Raw genomic sequence first — 15,984 nt, 5'->3', positions numbered from 1 at the left:
CCCCGACGCCCCTCCCCCGCCCCCCCCCCCCCCCCAACCTGTTTTAAGCGCAATAACAATTTATTCCGCCCTCCAAACCTGTTTCGATACCCTAACAAATGGCAAAGGCAGGTATCTTTGCCAAATGTCAGCTTTACAACAATGTTTACATGGCTCCCAAACTTTAAGCCATTGCCCTTAATCTCAGACAAATTGAACAACTTTGCGATGGGCATACTTGTTGTTGTCAGTGACTTAACTGTGTCCTGGAACCTCACCTAGATTAATCTGCCACAAATCACAACTTTCTCTGTATATTAAGTTACATAGCTGCCGTCTACATAACCAGGTCATATTTGGCGTATACTTCACCTCCCCGAAAAGGACTTCCCTTTATCAAACCCACATCATTGCTATCGAAATAGTGTGTGTGTGTGTGTGTGTGTGTGTGTGTGTGTGTTCCCCTTTACTTAATCAACAGCCTGTAGCCCAAATCTGTACTGCATTATGGTCTTAGGCCCCATTCACACTGAGCGATTTACCGCGCGGTAATTCCCGCAATATCGTGGCTATTTACCGCGCGATATCGCTCTCAATGCATGGCAATGGGGCTCTGTCTGTCCCTGTCGTGCATCGCTACAGCAGGACCCTTTTTGGAGCGGATCTTGCCGCGATTCTAGCTTGCGCAATGCAAGCATTTGTGCGATTTGCGACTCGCTCAATGTGAATGGGGCCTTAATGTCTATCTCTAAATGTGAAACTCCTGGCCAATAGGCTTAAGACATACAATTCTGTCTTATCCATAGAGAGCAGATTGGCTCTGTCCCGGGCCAAAAGACCCACCACAATACTATAAAGACACTGACCCTCCATTATGCCAAAAACGATTCCCCATTTTACAGATGATTGAATGCTCTTTCAGCATCTTTATTGGCATTTTCTGCTCTACCTGTACAAAATGGAATGCCCACCCGTTTCCACATTGCTACAAACAAGATCCTTCCTCTCATAGGGTTTGCTACAGAGCTTGGAAGTCTTTTTTTTTTTTTGCTTTGTGCAAGAGTGTTTTTGAATTCAAGAAAATTCAGTAAGTCAGGTTTTGGCTTTCCTCCAATCTGCTCTGGATAAAAAGTTGGCCTCAAGTAGGATTACGGGCCAAATTTTGGCTTTAACAAAATGAGAAGATAAGGGTCCTTGGAACAGAATCATTAAAGGCTTTCCTGAGGTTATTTCGTCCTTTCATCTTAGTTTGTGGTTCTGGAAAAACATGAGGGCAACACAATATATTGACTCAATCTTTACCTTTTTTTGTTGAATGTTGGTAAGGACTTTATGAATCTACCTAGACACTACTACTTTTTGTTGGGACTGTTTATTCCGACAGGATCCTGCAGAGGTTTCGTAAATTCAACAGGTCATTCTACAAGCTTATGGTAGTAAAGATAGGTTCCCCCCCCCCCCAACCTGTTTTAAGCGCAATAACAATTTATTCCTCCCTCCAAACCTGTTTCGATACCCTAACAAATGGCAAAGGCAGGTATCTTTGCCAAATGTCAGCTTTACAACAATGTTTACATGGCTCCCAAACTTTAAGCCATTGCCCTTAATCTCAGACAAATTGAACAACTTTGCGATGGGCATACTTGTTGTTGTCAGTGACTTAACTGTGTCTGCAATAACAATTTTTTCCTCCCTCCAAACCTGTTTCGATACCCTAACAAATGGCAAAGGCAGGTATCTTTGCCAAATGTCAGCTTTACAACAATGTTTACATGGCTCCCAAACTTTAAGCCATTGCCCTTAATCTCAGACAAATTGAACAACTTTGCGATGGGCATACTTGTTGTTGTCAGTGACTTAACTGTGTCCTGGAACCTCACCTAGATTAATCTGCCACAAATCACAACTTTCTCTGTATATTAAGTTACATAGCTGCCGTCTACATAACCAGGTCATATTTGGCGTATACTTCACCTCCCCGAAAAGGACTTCCCTTTATCAAACCCACATCATTGCTATCGAAATAGTGTGTGTGTGTGTGTGTGTGTGTGTGTTCCCCTTTACTTAATCAACAGCCTGTAGCCCAAATCTGTACTGCATTATGGTCTTAGGCCCCATTCACACTGAGCGATTTACCGCGCGGTAATTCCCGCAATATCGTGGCTATTTACCGCGCGATATCGCTCTCAATGCATGGCAATGGGGCTCTGTCTGTCCCTGTCGTGCATCGCTACAGCAGGACCCTTTTTGGAGCGGATCTTGCCGCGATTCTAGCTTGCGCAATGCAAGCATTTGTGCGATTTGCGACTCGCTCAATGTGAATGGGGCCTTAATGTCTATCTCTAAATGTGAAACTCCTGGCCAATAGGCTTAAGACATACAATTCTGTCTTATCCATAGAGAGCAGATTGGCTCTGTCCCGGGCCAAAAGACCCACCACAATACTATAAAGACACTGACCCTCCATTATGCCAAAAACGATTCCCCATTTTACAGATGATTGAATGCTCTTTCAGCATCTTTATTGGCATTTTCTGCTCTACCTGTACAAAATGGAATGCCCACCCGTTTCCACATTGCTACAAACAAGATCCTTCCTCTCATAGGGTTTGCTACAGAGCTTGGAAGTCTTTTTTTTTTTTTGCTTTGTGCAAGAGTGTTTTTGAATTCAAGAAAATTCAGTAAGTCAGGTTTTGGCTTTCCTCCAATCTGCTCTGGATAAAAAGTTGGCCTCAAGTAGGATTACGGGCCAAATTTTGGCTTTAACAAAATGAGAAGATAAGGGTCCTTGGAACAGAATCATTAAAGGCTTTCCTGAGGTTATTTCGTCCTTTCATCTTAGTTTGTGGTTCTGGAAAAACATGAGGGCAACACAATATATTGACTCAATCTTTACCTTTTTTTGTTGAATGTTGGTAAGGACTTTATGAATCTACCTAGACACTACTACTTTTTGTTGGGACTGTTTATTCCGACAGGATCCTGCAGAGGTTTCGTAAATTCAACAGGTCATTCTACAAGCTTATGGTAGTAAAGATAGGTTTGGCAATGTTTGGATACAACTGACTAAACCCAAACTTCTGCAGAGGGTACAAACGCCCACCCCCCTAAAGAGTGGGGGTTGTCTTCATTGCGAAGACTTGAGTCTTGGCAGGTTTGACCAAGACTTGCGTTTTTGTATGGGTACTCATATCATCCGTTGAAGAATTTGGAGTCAAAAGCAACACTTCCAACTCCTCACCGCCCACCTCCTGCTCGGAAAATGGAGAACGAGCAATGTCCCCATCCGACTGGTTTCAGAGGGAGCCAGAGAAGGACTCTTTTACATCCTCTGCGACTGGACCCTTCTATGGCAAGAAATCTGACCCATGAAAATTGACCTTGAGGCTGCAAAATCATCCTTCCAAAGACGGGACGAATGAGACTCAGCTGATGAAGCAGACCCAACGAAGGGCAAGACATTAAAGGGTGAATTAACAGATCAGGTGAATCATCCAGTGTCCGGGGAACCACTAGGTAACCCACTATGCCCATTGGCATACTAGATCCTCTTTGGGGCAGAGAGTAGATCAAAAGATCAGGTCCCCCCTCCCTGCTGGGCAAAGCTGCGCTGTATACAGATCAGGGCTGGATGGAGAAATCTAGAAAATCCTTTGCGGAAATTCAGGTCTCTTTACTCTTTACCAGGGGTAGCCTAACTTTGGCCCTCACAGCTGTGATGACTACAAATCCTGTCATACTTGTGGCATTTAGTTTTGCAATGCCTCATGGGTTTTGTAGTTCACCACAGCTGGATATCTGAAGTTTGGCTACCTATGCTCTATACAGTATTTATGGTTTCAAAGCCCCAGTGGATGATTCAGTCACAATCTGGCTCTAGCTACTGTTTGTTATACCTAAAACTTGATTCTGCTTACATTTTTAAGGGCCACATCCATTTTAACTGTCCCTTTTTTTTAGGTGGGAAACGAAAAATAGAAATCCACGTTTCCAACCAACTTTCCTTGCTGGTACTCGCCATTTTCTGTTTTTCCAATGTTTCCTATGGATTCTTTAAATCTGTTGTGACTTGGCAATCTATTTACCATTGTTGTCTAGCGTAAACCTTTTTGATCTGTTATAGGCTGCAGAAAAACTGGGTGAGCTGGATAAACTGTGTTTAGTAGTGGAAGAATTGGGAGGCCTAGAGAAAATAGAGGCTCTGCAGACACATGACAATCATATGGTTTACCATGCAGCCTTGGCTCTTATAGAAAAATACTTCTCTGGAGAGGTAAGGTGTGCGTGTGTCCCTGTCCATAAATCAAACTAAAGGTAGCAATAAATCTCAATGTTGAAAGGGTTTAAATATACTATAGTGTGAAAAAGTACTCTTTGAATGATATGCTTTTTGCAGAGGACCTATCGGGACATAATGGTCCTTAGCAGGTCTTTAACATTTTAGGTAAATACCTCAGCTAAACACATGAGATAAGTGTCATTTATTTTAAACCTAAAGCCAAAGGAGAAATTATGTGTGAAAAAAAACACCTAAGTACACCCTTACTGCTTCTGTAGGAATTTAGAGGCTAAGTAGCAGCTGGGTGCTGCTAAGCAATGTCTTTGCTTAATTGATCAGCAAGTCTGACAACCTCCTATAAAAGCTGAAGTTTTCAGTTTGCTGGTCTGGAGCATTCAGGTTTGTTGGCACAATGCCAAGGAGCCAGGATATCAGTAATTATCTTGAAGAAACCATTGTTGCCCATTAATCTGGGAACGGATATAAGGCAATTTCCAAATTATTACAAATTCATTCTACAGTGAGGAAGATGCACAAGTGGAAAACAGACCGTTGACTTATCTTCCCAGGAGTGAAAGTCCCAACAAATTCACCCAGAAGTCAGATCATGCAATGCTCAAATTGCAAAAAAAAACATGAGTTTTCTCAGACTCTACAGGCCTCAGCATCTTGCATTCCATGACAGAACAATTAAAAAGACTGAACAAGTGTGGTTTGTTTGGAAGTGCCTCCTCTCTGAAAACTTAAGCCATGCTGTCATTTTTATTTAATGCTGCATCTGAACAAACCACAAGACTTCTGGAACAATGTCCTTTTTGGACAGACGAGACCATAGTGGGAATGTTTGGTCATAATGCACAGTGCCACGTTAATTGGGGAGAGACATGGCATATAGGCTCAAACGCCTCATACCAACTGTCAAGCACAGTGGTGATGAATTGATCTTGTTTAGCAGACACAGGATCTGGGCACCGTGCAATTGGGTCAACAATGAACTCCTCCTGTATTCTACAATCAAATGTGAGGCCATCTGTCTTGACCGCTAAAGCTTGGCTGAAATTTTGTCATGCAAGAGGAAAATGATCCCAAGAACACCAGCAAATCTACAACAGAATTACTGGAAAAGAATAAAGGTGTTGCAATGGACCAGTCAAACTCCTGACCTCCAATGAACAAACTGTAAAGTGGGCCAAAATTTCTCCATAATGCGAGAGACTGGTCGTCATGCAGAAAACGATTACTTCGTTATTGCTGCCTAAGGTGAATCTATAAGGTGTACTTGGTTTTCCACACATGGCTTCATTTTTTTTTAGCTTATTTTGTCAAATAAATGACACGGTGTAATGTCATGTGGTGGTCATCTGAGGCTGTTTTTACCTAATTTTAAGATCGGCTGAGGACTAGGTTATGTCCTGATACGTAAAACAATAGAATTCAAACAAGGTGTACTTTAATAACACTGTTTTTATACAGTCATGTGAAAAAGTGTAATGGTGCAGTTACAAAAAAGGGGGGAAACAATACAAAATCCCTGTAGAGTACGCTGTCTAAAAACTGGACCTGAACCAGTGGCTTAAACTCTGCAAGGCAGATGTGCTAACTGCCAAGCTACTGTTCTTTGTTATTTCATGTTATATTCATAAATTCCATACAGATGAGGTCCTGGTTCTAAAAACATTCAATAAGGTGAACATCTAAATGCTATTCATTGTGGATAGGAAGCAAATGATTCTCATGTGTATGAGGGCAAAGTTACCTTTTTGTGAGAAATAATGCACGTGGACTACAATCCCTGCAGCTTGAAAGTTTGTCTGTGAAAGGACAGTCAAAATGGCAAATTGTGCTGAGATATAGTAAACAGAAGTTGGTTGATAGTCTTAATCTGGCCATACACCTATCTGCTTTTTATGCATATAACATGTTGGTCAACTTAGACAGGCCAATCCTCCCACCAGCATGTCTTCAGAGTGTGAGAGGAAATTATACAAAATCCATAAGGATCCATGGCTGAACCTGAACCAATGGAACCTGAACCTGGAACTTGCAAGGCAGATGTGTTGACACCAAGCCACTATGCTGTTCTGTATAGGATATACAGTATGAACAGAAACATGGCAAACATTGCTCTGAGGTTCCGGGTAAAGGTGGCCATACACCTTAAAACCACCGCAAGACCTTAGTCTTGTGATGGTTGTAAAGTGATTAACAAAACGTACGATCTGCCCATCTTGGACAGGCAGATCGTACTCTCGATCATCGCAAGCCTGCCCCCCTGAGGGGCGGGCTTACAATGACTGCAAACGGGCAGTGTGTGCGTGCGCACACTGGCCCGTTTGGCAGTTGTCGAACCAGCAGGCCACTAACTCGCTGAGAATCGTACGATTCCCGGCGGGTTTTCTAGCATGCTGGTTCGACGGAAGACGTGCGATCTACTGATGTAAATGCAATCAACACCTGGTTGTGACAAATTATGTGGATTGGAGTGACATTCACCATAGTACCAGAAAATGTTTTGTACCAGTCATTCTGAATTGAAAAGCAGGTCAGATGTCCAGTGAAACGTCTTCAAGAAAAGTACAGCAAGTCCAGTTGCCTTGACTTATGTTTTACAGATATACTGCTGGATTGTATTTGTAGTGCTTATTAAAGTGTAAATAAGGGCAGAAAATGATATGACATGATCCATGTAGGAATTGAAGCACCACACCAATAGTCCAGAAATAACTTTACTCCACTAGGGTCAGGAGAATGTGGATTGTAGTAACATTCACCATTTTTATTCCCAGATAATTTTTTGTACAAGTCGTTCTGAATTGAGAAAGCTGGTCGGATGTCCAGTGAACATTTTCAAGAAAAATACAGGAAGTCCAGTTGCCTTGACTTATTTTTTTTACAGATATACCATGACCTGGATGAATGAGAACCTTCAGACACAATCCAGCAGTATAGCATTTTATCATTAACCAGTTTTTTTTTTCCCCTTCTCGTCCCCAGGATTTTTCATAAACTCAATTTTTAATTTCCTAAATGGCATTTTTTGTGTATTCTCACCATTTTGTATTTCTGTATTGTAGGAGACTGATGGCATGGCTGTCCTGGAACCAGAAGCCACTAAAGAAAGATATGCATTTCAGGCACCAAGTGCACCCAAGGAGGCTTTCAATTTCTAATGCCTAAAGGTCTCATGGGGGGAGAATGGTTGGAAAGTTCAAAAGCTGGGAGTTGTGAATAACAATGTTGCAATAAAGCAGTATTTGTAGAATGTGTGGTTGTTTTGTTTTTTTGGTGGAGTGTTTGCGCTTATTTGGCAAAGTCAACATTGCATAGTGGTAAAAGTTTTTTTTTGTTTTTTACTAAGATGACTCCATACTGCATATATACGTATGCACAATAATTAGATATGTGGAGGTAGTTTATATGTAGCTTCCTTCTGGACAGCGGTCTGATATTTACATCCTGCCTATACCCTAGGTGGGCAGTATACAGCAGTTTGAGGCTGCTGAAATGTCTCCATTCCATTGTGGGCTAACAAATGGAGATGTGTCTGGAGCATAGCTCCCTGGGCCCCCCTCATATTTTGGTATCTAAACTCTGAGTTTAGTGTCACTTGACATTTTGGTTGGGGTCAGTTCTAATTAGGTTTGGAGACTAGATTTGGGTTTTGGCTGTTGGGTTTGTTTTTTTTTTTTGCTTCCTTTATTACAAATTTAAACTTTTTGTTTTTTAGTTTGATCGTGGAGAGGGATTAGAACGCGCTGTCTCCCAATTAGGGAGATTGACCCTCTTTTTGTCCTGGTTACCATTGTCCCTGAAAGTGAAAGATCCCAAATTTTGGGTTATCACAACTGGAAAAGATGGGATAGCTTCTGATGGGGACAGTAGTTCTAGTGACCCTGCCCAGGATTGCCCTCAATTCAGAAGGATTTCCGGTTGTGACTTCTGTAAGTAGGGATGTTCCGATGCTTGGCATTTTCACGAACTACCAGGGCTGCAGCGGCTGGCACTGGGCCATGGCGCTCCACCACTGTCCCGAAATCATTAGTCTGTATTTTAGAAAAAGTGTCACATGACACTAAAATGTATCAGTAATTGGTATCTTGAGTACTTGGACAAGTACCGGTACTGAGTTTTGTTTTTTGTTTTTTCTTGTCTAGTCTTGGAGCTGGACAAGTATCGGTACTTGTACCTGTACCAAATATGGTAGAGGGCAAAAAAGCAGACCGGTTTCTAATCCTCCCTTACTCCAAAACTAAAACAAAAAAAATGGCTTTGGTTCTACTTCAAAACAGGAGTTGGGCATATATACAGCTATTTAAAACACAAACTTGCAGCAAAAACCCAACTCCACTTGGATAACATCAATGGTGAACTCCACTCTGCCTCTCCTTGGCTCTTCCACCTTTTCCAAAAGATCCTTCAAGGCAGTATTTAAAAAAAAAAAAATAGTTTCTGGAAGTTTAGACCGGTCATGTGATGCTGCATACGCAGTTGTGGGGGTTTGTACAAGTGTAATTTGGCTTTAATGCAAGACAAAAGAATTCCAGAGCAGAATGGGTTATCTACAGAGAACATGCTGCCTCTCATTGAAACCTTTGTGAAAAACAAAACAAAAACCCAAGAATTGATTTTACAGCTCTGTATAAAAAGATAATGGGAAACCTATACCGGTTTGGGGGTCAATATGTTGAAGTTTAAAGGGCTAAGCAGCCATTCAATTAATCCATCTCATGAGAGCTTACAATCTACCAGGAGGGCAATTAATAGCCCTGGGATGACATCACTGGAATCGGAATTCTTAGGTACTAGTTCAGTATTGTGGAACATTCTCATACGTGGAGAGTCCCGAGCTGTGACATGGAGACTGATGAAGAACCGAGGAGGACTCTGGATGACAATGATGCAATGTGCAAGTTGGGTATTCGCCCAACGACTTGTGTTTCGGGGGGGGGGGGACCCAACGACTTGTGTTTTGGGGGCACCCAACGGAGCACCACTGCAGGCAGATCCTGTTACATTTTGCTGATTTACTTTGAAGGTCAAAGTGCTATTTATGAAAAACAAATCTAATTTCATTGTTTTGTTTCTCTACATCCTCCAACTGCAAGAAATTGGCGGTTGATTAAGCGGAAGAACAGAGCGCAGTTCCCCCGCAGTAAGGCAGTTGCTGCTCTCCTGGAAAGCGCTAATAAGGGGTTTGCAGAACACACGGTGCCTTTCCCTACTTTGGAGAAGAGGATGCTGGGAGGATTTGCGAGGGGGGGGTGGATCCCGTGATTTATATTTATTTTGTATTTGTGTATAGAGTATATCGTATGTTATAAAATACACTAATCTATGCAAAGAGCCGTATTCCAGGGAGAGATTGTAAATCCTCTTTATTTGGTTGAATTATAAAGGCTGATAAGTATAAAAATAAAGTAAATTGCAAATAAAAATGAATCATCATGTATCAGTCCACTTATAGACACAATGGGCAGACTCTATGCCATTCCAACTTATTACACTTACAGGATTGTATTTCATCTTGATGATCATCCAAGAATTTTGTAATTCTTGTGGTATGAACTCTACTGCCAAAGTCATAACATCAAACACTTGTTTAATATCTGCATGTTCTTTATTTTAAAATCATCATTCTATACAAATTGAATAGGAACAATCTTGAACCTGAGCCCCTTTTGTGACTGTTAAAAACAAGTTACAATCAGTTTGACCAAATAACGGTTTCACCAGAACAAAATGTGCGCATATGGTAATTTAACGTGTGTAAAAGGTAACCAGCTAACATAAGTGTGTGTCGACTGACCGACCGACACTGTTTCCCTGAAAACAAGACCTAGCACTATTTTTCAAGATTCCTGTAATATAACACCTACCCCGAAAATAAGACCTAGTTTGGTGTTAGGGGGAACTTGAGGGGTTCAAGTTCCCCCTCAAACATGTGAGGGGGAACTTGAAGAGCAGGAGAGGTGGTATCAGCCTGCAGGGACATACTGTATTAAGGGGATGACAGGGGACTCCCTCCGGCCAGCGCAGTGACAGGGAGCACTCCAGTTACCATACTTCACCAACTGCTGTCCCCCTGAAGGCACTGCTTAATGTAATGGTACTGTATTGTGTACCGGTAAATGGTAACATACTTTACTGCGCCATCCACTGTCTGATGTCCCCACTGCTGCACCACTGGTACCACTGTCCCTGATGGCAAAGCATGCCAGCGCTGTAGAAAGCAAGGCTGAGGCGGCGGGGGGAACAGAGCCGCATTAGCAGATACTTCCTCTATAGCGCCAGTTACCGTGACAGGCGGAGTGATACCAGATACATTTTGGGTTGTACATTTTGTTGCACAGTAAAAAAAAAAGACATCCCCTTTTGGGGACAAAAAAAATATAAGACAGTGTCTTATTTTCGGGGAAACACGGTATATATAAAATTTAACATCCACTAATAAACCGCAAGTCAATCTTTTGCTCTTTGAAGTGGTAAAATGGAGTTTAAATTTGGTGTGAAATTAGGCAATCCCGTCTTTGTTCCCTGATTTAATACCTTTTGTGTTGATAAATTTGGCAACCAAGTACTGCTGTCTGTCCTCTGTAAAGGAGTATAACACCTCATCCAATATACAGTCATCTGTGCACAATTAGGGGAGACCGCAACATACTGAAGAACATACTGCCCTCAACCTCTTACACAATGTGAGTGGGGCATCACATTCACACAGCCAGTAATCCATAGCACCACTATTTTGCCTTCTGCTGCATGCTACTCTACTGTTTGCCAGAATTCCTTTGGGCACTGTTGCTGACAGTCTTTCTACTGCTCTTTTACTAGAAACACAGCATAATCACCTCTACTACTAAGAGCCACCTGCAGTGACTCTTTGGGCCACAGCCTTATCGCTCAGTACCCCTCTAGGTTAGTCGATATGTCTCATTCCTGGTAATTACCACATTTTTGCTACTAATGGATGCCGCGCTTTACTGGCATTTAGTAGTGGCGTTCTTGTAACTGTTTTAAAGCCTCTGCCACTTTACAATTGTGTCATACTGTTCACTTTTGCAAAATGTCTGATACAATAATGAAATTAATGTCCAATATGTCCCCCTGCACTCCTTGCAGCATCTCTGGCCAAAATCACAATAATGGTACTTGTAGTGATACGGATGGCGCCGTGCACATTAAACAGCAAATGAATTAGAAATCACCAGCATTCAGTAAAAGATTTCAAATGATAGTCTATTTAATCGGACAGCTCGTCATACATGTTGCAATAATTATAACCAACGTTTAGGGACCCTTCATCAGTGTGTTACATTGTTGCCCTGATGCAGGGTCCCAACGTGGCCCCGAAATGTCGGTTATAACTATTGCAACATGTATGATGATCTGTCCAATTAAATGGACTTTATCCTTTGAAATATTTTACTGAGTGCTGGTGATTCCTATTCATTTGCTGTTTGATACAATAATGAAGACCAGTTGCCTCACAGCTAAGGAATAATCTATTATGCAGAAACTTTTTTCTGCTTGCGCTATCTACTTTGCCGGCAAATCTTCCTCTGAGCTGCCTACTTCTGCACTTTCATCTGTAGTCCTTACCCTTATTCTTATCTTTGAATATTTGAACCTTTTTCTTGTGCTATGCACAGCGTGTTGGAGCTGGCTTGGGCTCTTTAGCAGTCTGACAGGAGAGCTTGCAGAAAGTGCCCTCTTCAATCTCCTCCCCCCTCCATCCTTTTTTGGTGTTCCAATTTCCTTGGAGCAAGGACATGGGTACACTTCTGATGCAGATTTCTTGCAGTTGCTTTGTGGAGATGACCACACAGCTGCTGCGTCTTGGAAAAGTGAGGCGGATTCTAGCCTGATTCAGACAGTCTGTGAACCCTAGATTGAAGTTAGAAAACTACTACTCTTGAATGGCCAGTAAGGGCTCTGCTAAGATTTTCCAATATCATCCTGTGGTTGATGGTGTACTTTACAAGTAGTGGAAGCTCACAATTAGGCCTTTCTCCATCTTTTTTAATGCTTTTTAGTATAATATACCTTTGCACAGCACTTTGCGAGAAAATTAGTCACTCCAACAGCAGCAGATTCTCCAACTTCTCTGCTCAGTAAGGTTACAGTCATTCCGTTGAGGATGCAACATCTTTTTCAGGATCTGGTGAATAGGAAACTGTAATCCTTGTCCTGATCAATTGTGCTTCTGGATCTTTGGTCTTGGTCTCTCACACTGTCACTGTCTGGTCCAGACTGTTGTGTTTGGACCTTAAGAAACATCTCATTGAGCTAATGGTGCAGATGGTGTAGGTTTTAAAGTATCTGTGTGATGTAGCGCTGCATTTTAGCTGACTGGTGTCTCACCTCAGCAAGGGTCAGGGCAGTTAGATGCACAGTGCCTTGGCTTAAGTATTGATTGGATGACCAAACCTCAAAATCAGCTCTAGTGCAACTTCCTCCAAGCACTAACTTCTTACAGGAGACCAGACTACCCTTTTCAGTGCATAAGCAGTTCTTTAGTTCCCATGTAACTCTCCCCAAGGCCGCAAGATCTGTCAAGTCTACGTCTACCTTTTAAATGTTAAGAGTCTTCGGCAATCAAATTCTGCATACTGACAGCAAAAAATCCACCCAAAAAAAACCCGCCTCTACATGAAAGTTTATCCCCACTGGCACAACGTAAAGGTGGGGGGACATCTTCAGGAACTTTTGCCTCAGTTGTGTCTCAGATAGGGAAGTCAGAGAAATTGTGGCTACAGACGATACAAATAGCATTTGTATCCCTTCCCCACTAAAAGGTTTTCTGATTTGAACCTCTTACTGCTTTCTCAATGATCGGTGGACCTATGGTTTTCTATCAACACACCTGTCACAGGGTGTGATCACTCTTTTATCCATCTCATAAAAATTCAAAAAGTTTGTTAAAATCTTTTCACAGTTCCCAAGAAGGGAGTCTGATCCTTCCTAGACTTTAAAATTTTAAACACCTTTGTTAGGGTTCGCAAATCTGGAATGGAAATAATATGTTCAGTAGACTCCCTAAAGGAGAGCTACTACCGATGTCCTTTCATTTGGTAATAGCCCCTATCTTGGCCTTGTTATATCTATGGGGTATGTCCATTGTAGGTTACCTCAACAACCTACTGATTTTGAGCTCCAACATATTAGGATCTGAAGGCCAATTAACTATGTAGGATGACAAGCTCTGGTCAGGAGACTTCATACTCAACACAGATCATTCTTTTATTGTTACATGAAAGATATGGGTCTCATGACGACTTTCTTCAAAGTTGTTTCTGTTATACATCATCACATTAGTTCCCATCAGAGGGAAATCTTTTGCAAATAGAAGAAATCATCCATTTACCTGGACAGGCGGTGGAAGGCTGTAATGGTGTATATAGTCTCTCTGGTTGGGATAGTGGGAGTCCTGGTCTCATTGTCAGTCTAGGGGTGTTGGTGTCAGGAGGAATCCAGAATTGGAACTTTAAACAATCCTTCTGGCCATCCTATGCTGGACTGCTCTTCTGGAAGGCCACCAGGTAAGGGTGCAGTCTGTCATGCACATAGTCTGTCATGGCAGTGGAGTATGTAAATCATAAGGGCCCTACCAATAGTCTGGCAGTTGCATAGGAGGTGGTACACAGTCAGCATTGGGCAGAAAAGTGGGTTGTGGCTCTCTCCATAGTATACATTCCTGGGTTGGAAAATCGTCAATGCTTGGATCCCAAAGAGTGGTTTACCAAAAGGTGTTTAACTCTTTTTTTTTTTCTCGGGTGGTGGACACCTGATGTGGAACTCATGGCATCTCAAAAAGTGGACAGGTTTGTCACGAGATTCAAGAATTCGCTGGCAGACATTGTGGATGCCTTCGTAGCATTGTGGAATCGGTATCTATGTTTTTCCTCCTCCTGAGGCTTCAAAACACTGATCTGGTTCATTTTCTTACAGATGCCCTGTGATTTTTGCCAAGTTGTCCAGACTTGTAAGGTTCCATATTGCACCCTGCTTCTTAGTCGCTGGCTTTACCAACTACCAGGCATTTTCTAGTACAAACTTTCATCTATGGGGTGACCTACTCATCTCCTGTTAAGTCACCTTTGGTGCTATGGGATATTAAATTGGTTCTGTGGGTTTTACAAAATCTCTATTTGAGCCTATTTTACTGTTTTAGTCCCAAAAGCTAGGCTTTCTTCAATTCAATTGACTGACTGCCTTGTCCTGCAAGACTCTCTGCCTCATCCTAGGATAAGGTACATAGGCCTAGATGCTCCTTTTTGCTAAAGGTGTCCTCCTTCCACCTAAGAAGGATATTGTGCTTCTCTATGTTCAGTTCCAACCCATCATAAGGAGATTGTTTTGCATTGCTTGGATGTGCAAACAAAACAAAGACTAAGTGATTAATAAATATGCAATTATCTGAAAAGTTAACAAATAAGCACATTTACATTACAACAATCCATAATTTGAAGAAATTAAACTAAAAAGTCCCAAAAACAGGAGATAATATGCTGTATTAATTGTCTTTTCTCCACTGTGTGAATAAAGTGGTGTTCTGTGCAAATCTTCACAAGTAGTGCCAAAACCAAAGTGTTCTTCACCTCCACATCTCTATGTAAAAGACGCACTAACCAGATGCATAGGACCCCTTAATGTTAAAAAGGTATCAAGCGCTTATTGAAAAAGTTGGTATTTGATGAAAGGGCACTTCCCATTACATAGGATCCTTAGGGAGTATCAGTGGGCAAAGCCTTCCTTAATACACCTCACTAGCCCAACAATAAGACAAGGAAAGAGGGATGTTTATATTGCATAACAATATCTTTATTAAATCACATAAAAAGATTTCACTCACATCTGTGTGTGCTATGTCCTGCACCAAGGAATGTACAGTGTAGCCTCGTGGAGCTAGATACACACCACCAGTTGCTTCCAACCCCCCCTAAGTGATGTTAAAACAAAAACACCTAACCCCTTCCAAAGGACACATTATAATGTTTTATGTGTTAGGATATGCAGGATCCCTTTTGTCCTCTAGAGGGTGTTAGGCATAATAGGTGATGCAATATCGCCTGTGTTTCCTCTACAGGGGGTTAGACATCTAATAATTTGATGCGATAAACAGAGGCTGTCTAAGTGAATTAGTAGAAGAAGTGTCAGATTGTACGCTGCTGATGTACATGTGCAAGTTCTGTCCACTTCTTGTATTTTAGCATGTCAGAAAGCAACATTTTGGTACCTCGCAGGGTCCCTTCATGAGGCAAAAAAGAGGCACATCTTCAGGATCAGGTGAGCTGGTATAATCTACCAGCAGCTGTTGGTAGAAGAATCTTCAACTTACATTTTCACAGAGGTGAATGACGTGAACTCACAGGTGATCCCCTAGGGCGTAGAGTCTAAGGGCCAGCCAGTATTCTGCCAGGGACTCCCTCACAGAGGTTTTGACCCCATGCTGCATGCTGACCCCAGTTTATGACCCCCTTGGTTCACCCTTTTGTACTGTGTGGAGACTAACCTGATCAAACAAAAGAGGACACGCAGAAGGACCAGGATGGAAGCCAAAGAACGGTACAGGTGTTATGCAGGGATATTGTCGGTATTCTAGCAAAGGGTCAGACTAGGCAGCAGAAGGAGAGATGTGGTCGGTATGCAGGCAAGGTGTCCATCCAGGCAGCAGACAGAGACGTAGTTAGAATGCAGGCAAAGGGTCAGTCCAGGCAGCAGGCAGA

General features: G+C 42.1%; 1 protein-coding gene across 1 annotated transcript in view; it reads left to right on the top strand.

The window, feature by feature from the left end:
- The window catches only part of KPNA7 (karyopherin subunit alpha 7), a 30,018-nt gene extending 22,555 nt beyond the window's left edge, over positions 1-7,463 (top strand). Inside the window, exons 9-10 of the mRNA XM_018571853.1 lie at positions 4,103-4,252; positions 7,333-7,463. Of these exons, the coding sequence (XP_018427355.1) occupies positions 4,103-4,252; positions 7,333-7,428 (246 nt within the window). The 3' untranslated portion in view covers positions 7,429-7,463. The remainder of the gene's footprint in view (positions 1-4,102; positions 4,253-7,332) is intronic.
- Positions 7,464-15,984: the final 8,521 nt, after the last annotated feature.

This window comes from Nanorana parkeri, unplaced genomic scaffold, assembly GCF_000935625.1.
Source record: "Nanorana parkeri isolate BGI_ZX_2015 unplaced genomic scaffold, ASM93562v1 scaffold1854, whole genome shotgun sequence".
NCBI classification, from domain to species: Eukaryota; Metazoa; Chordata; class Amphibia; order Anura; family Dicroglossidae; genus Nanorana; species Nanorana parkeri.
Note: the sequence above shows the minus strand (reverse complement) of the source record. Positions and strands in the feature narration are given on the sequence as shown.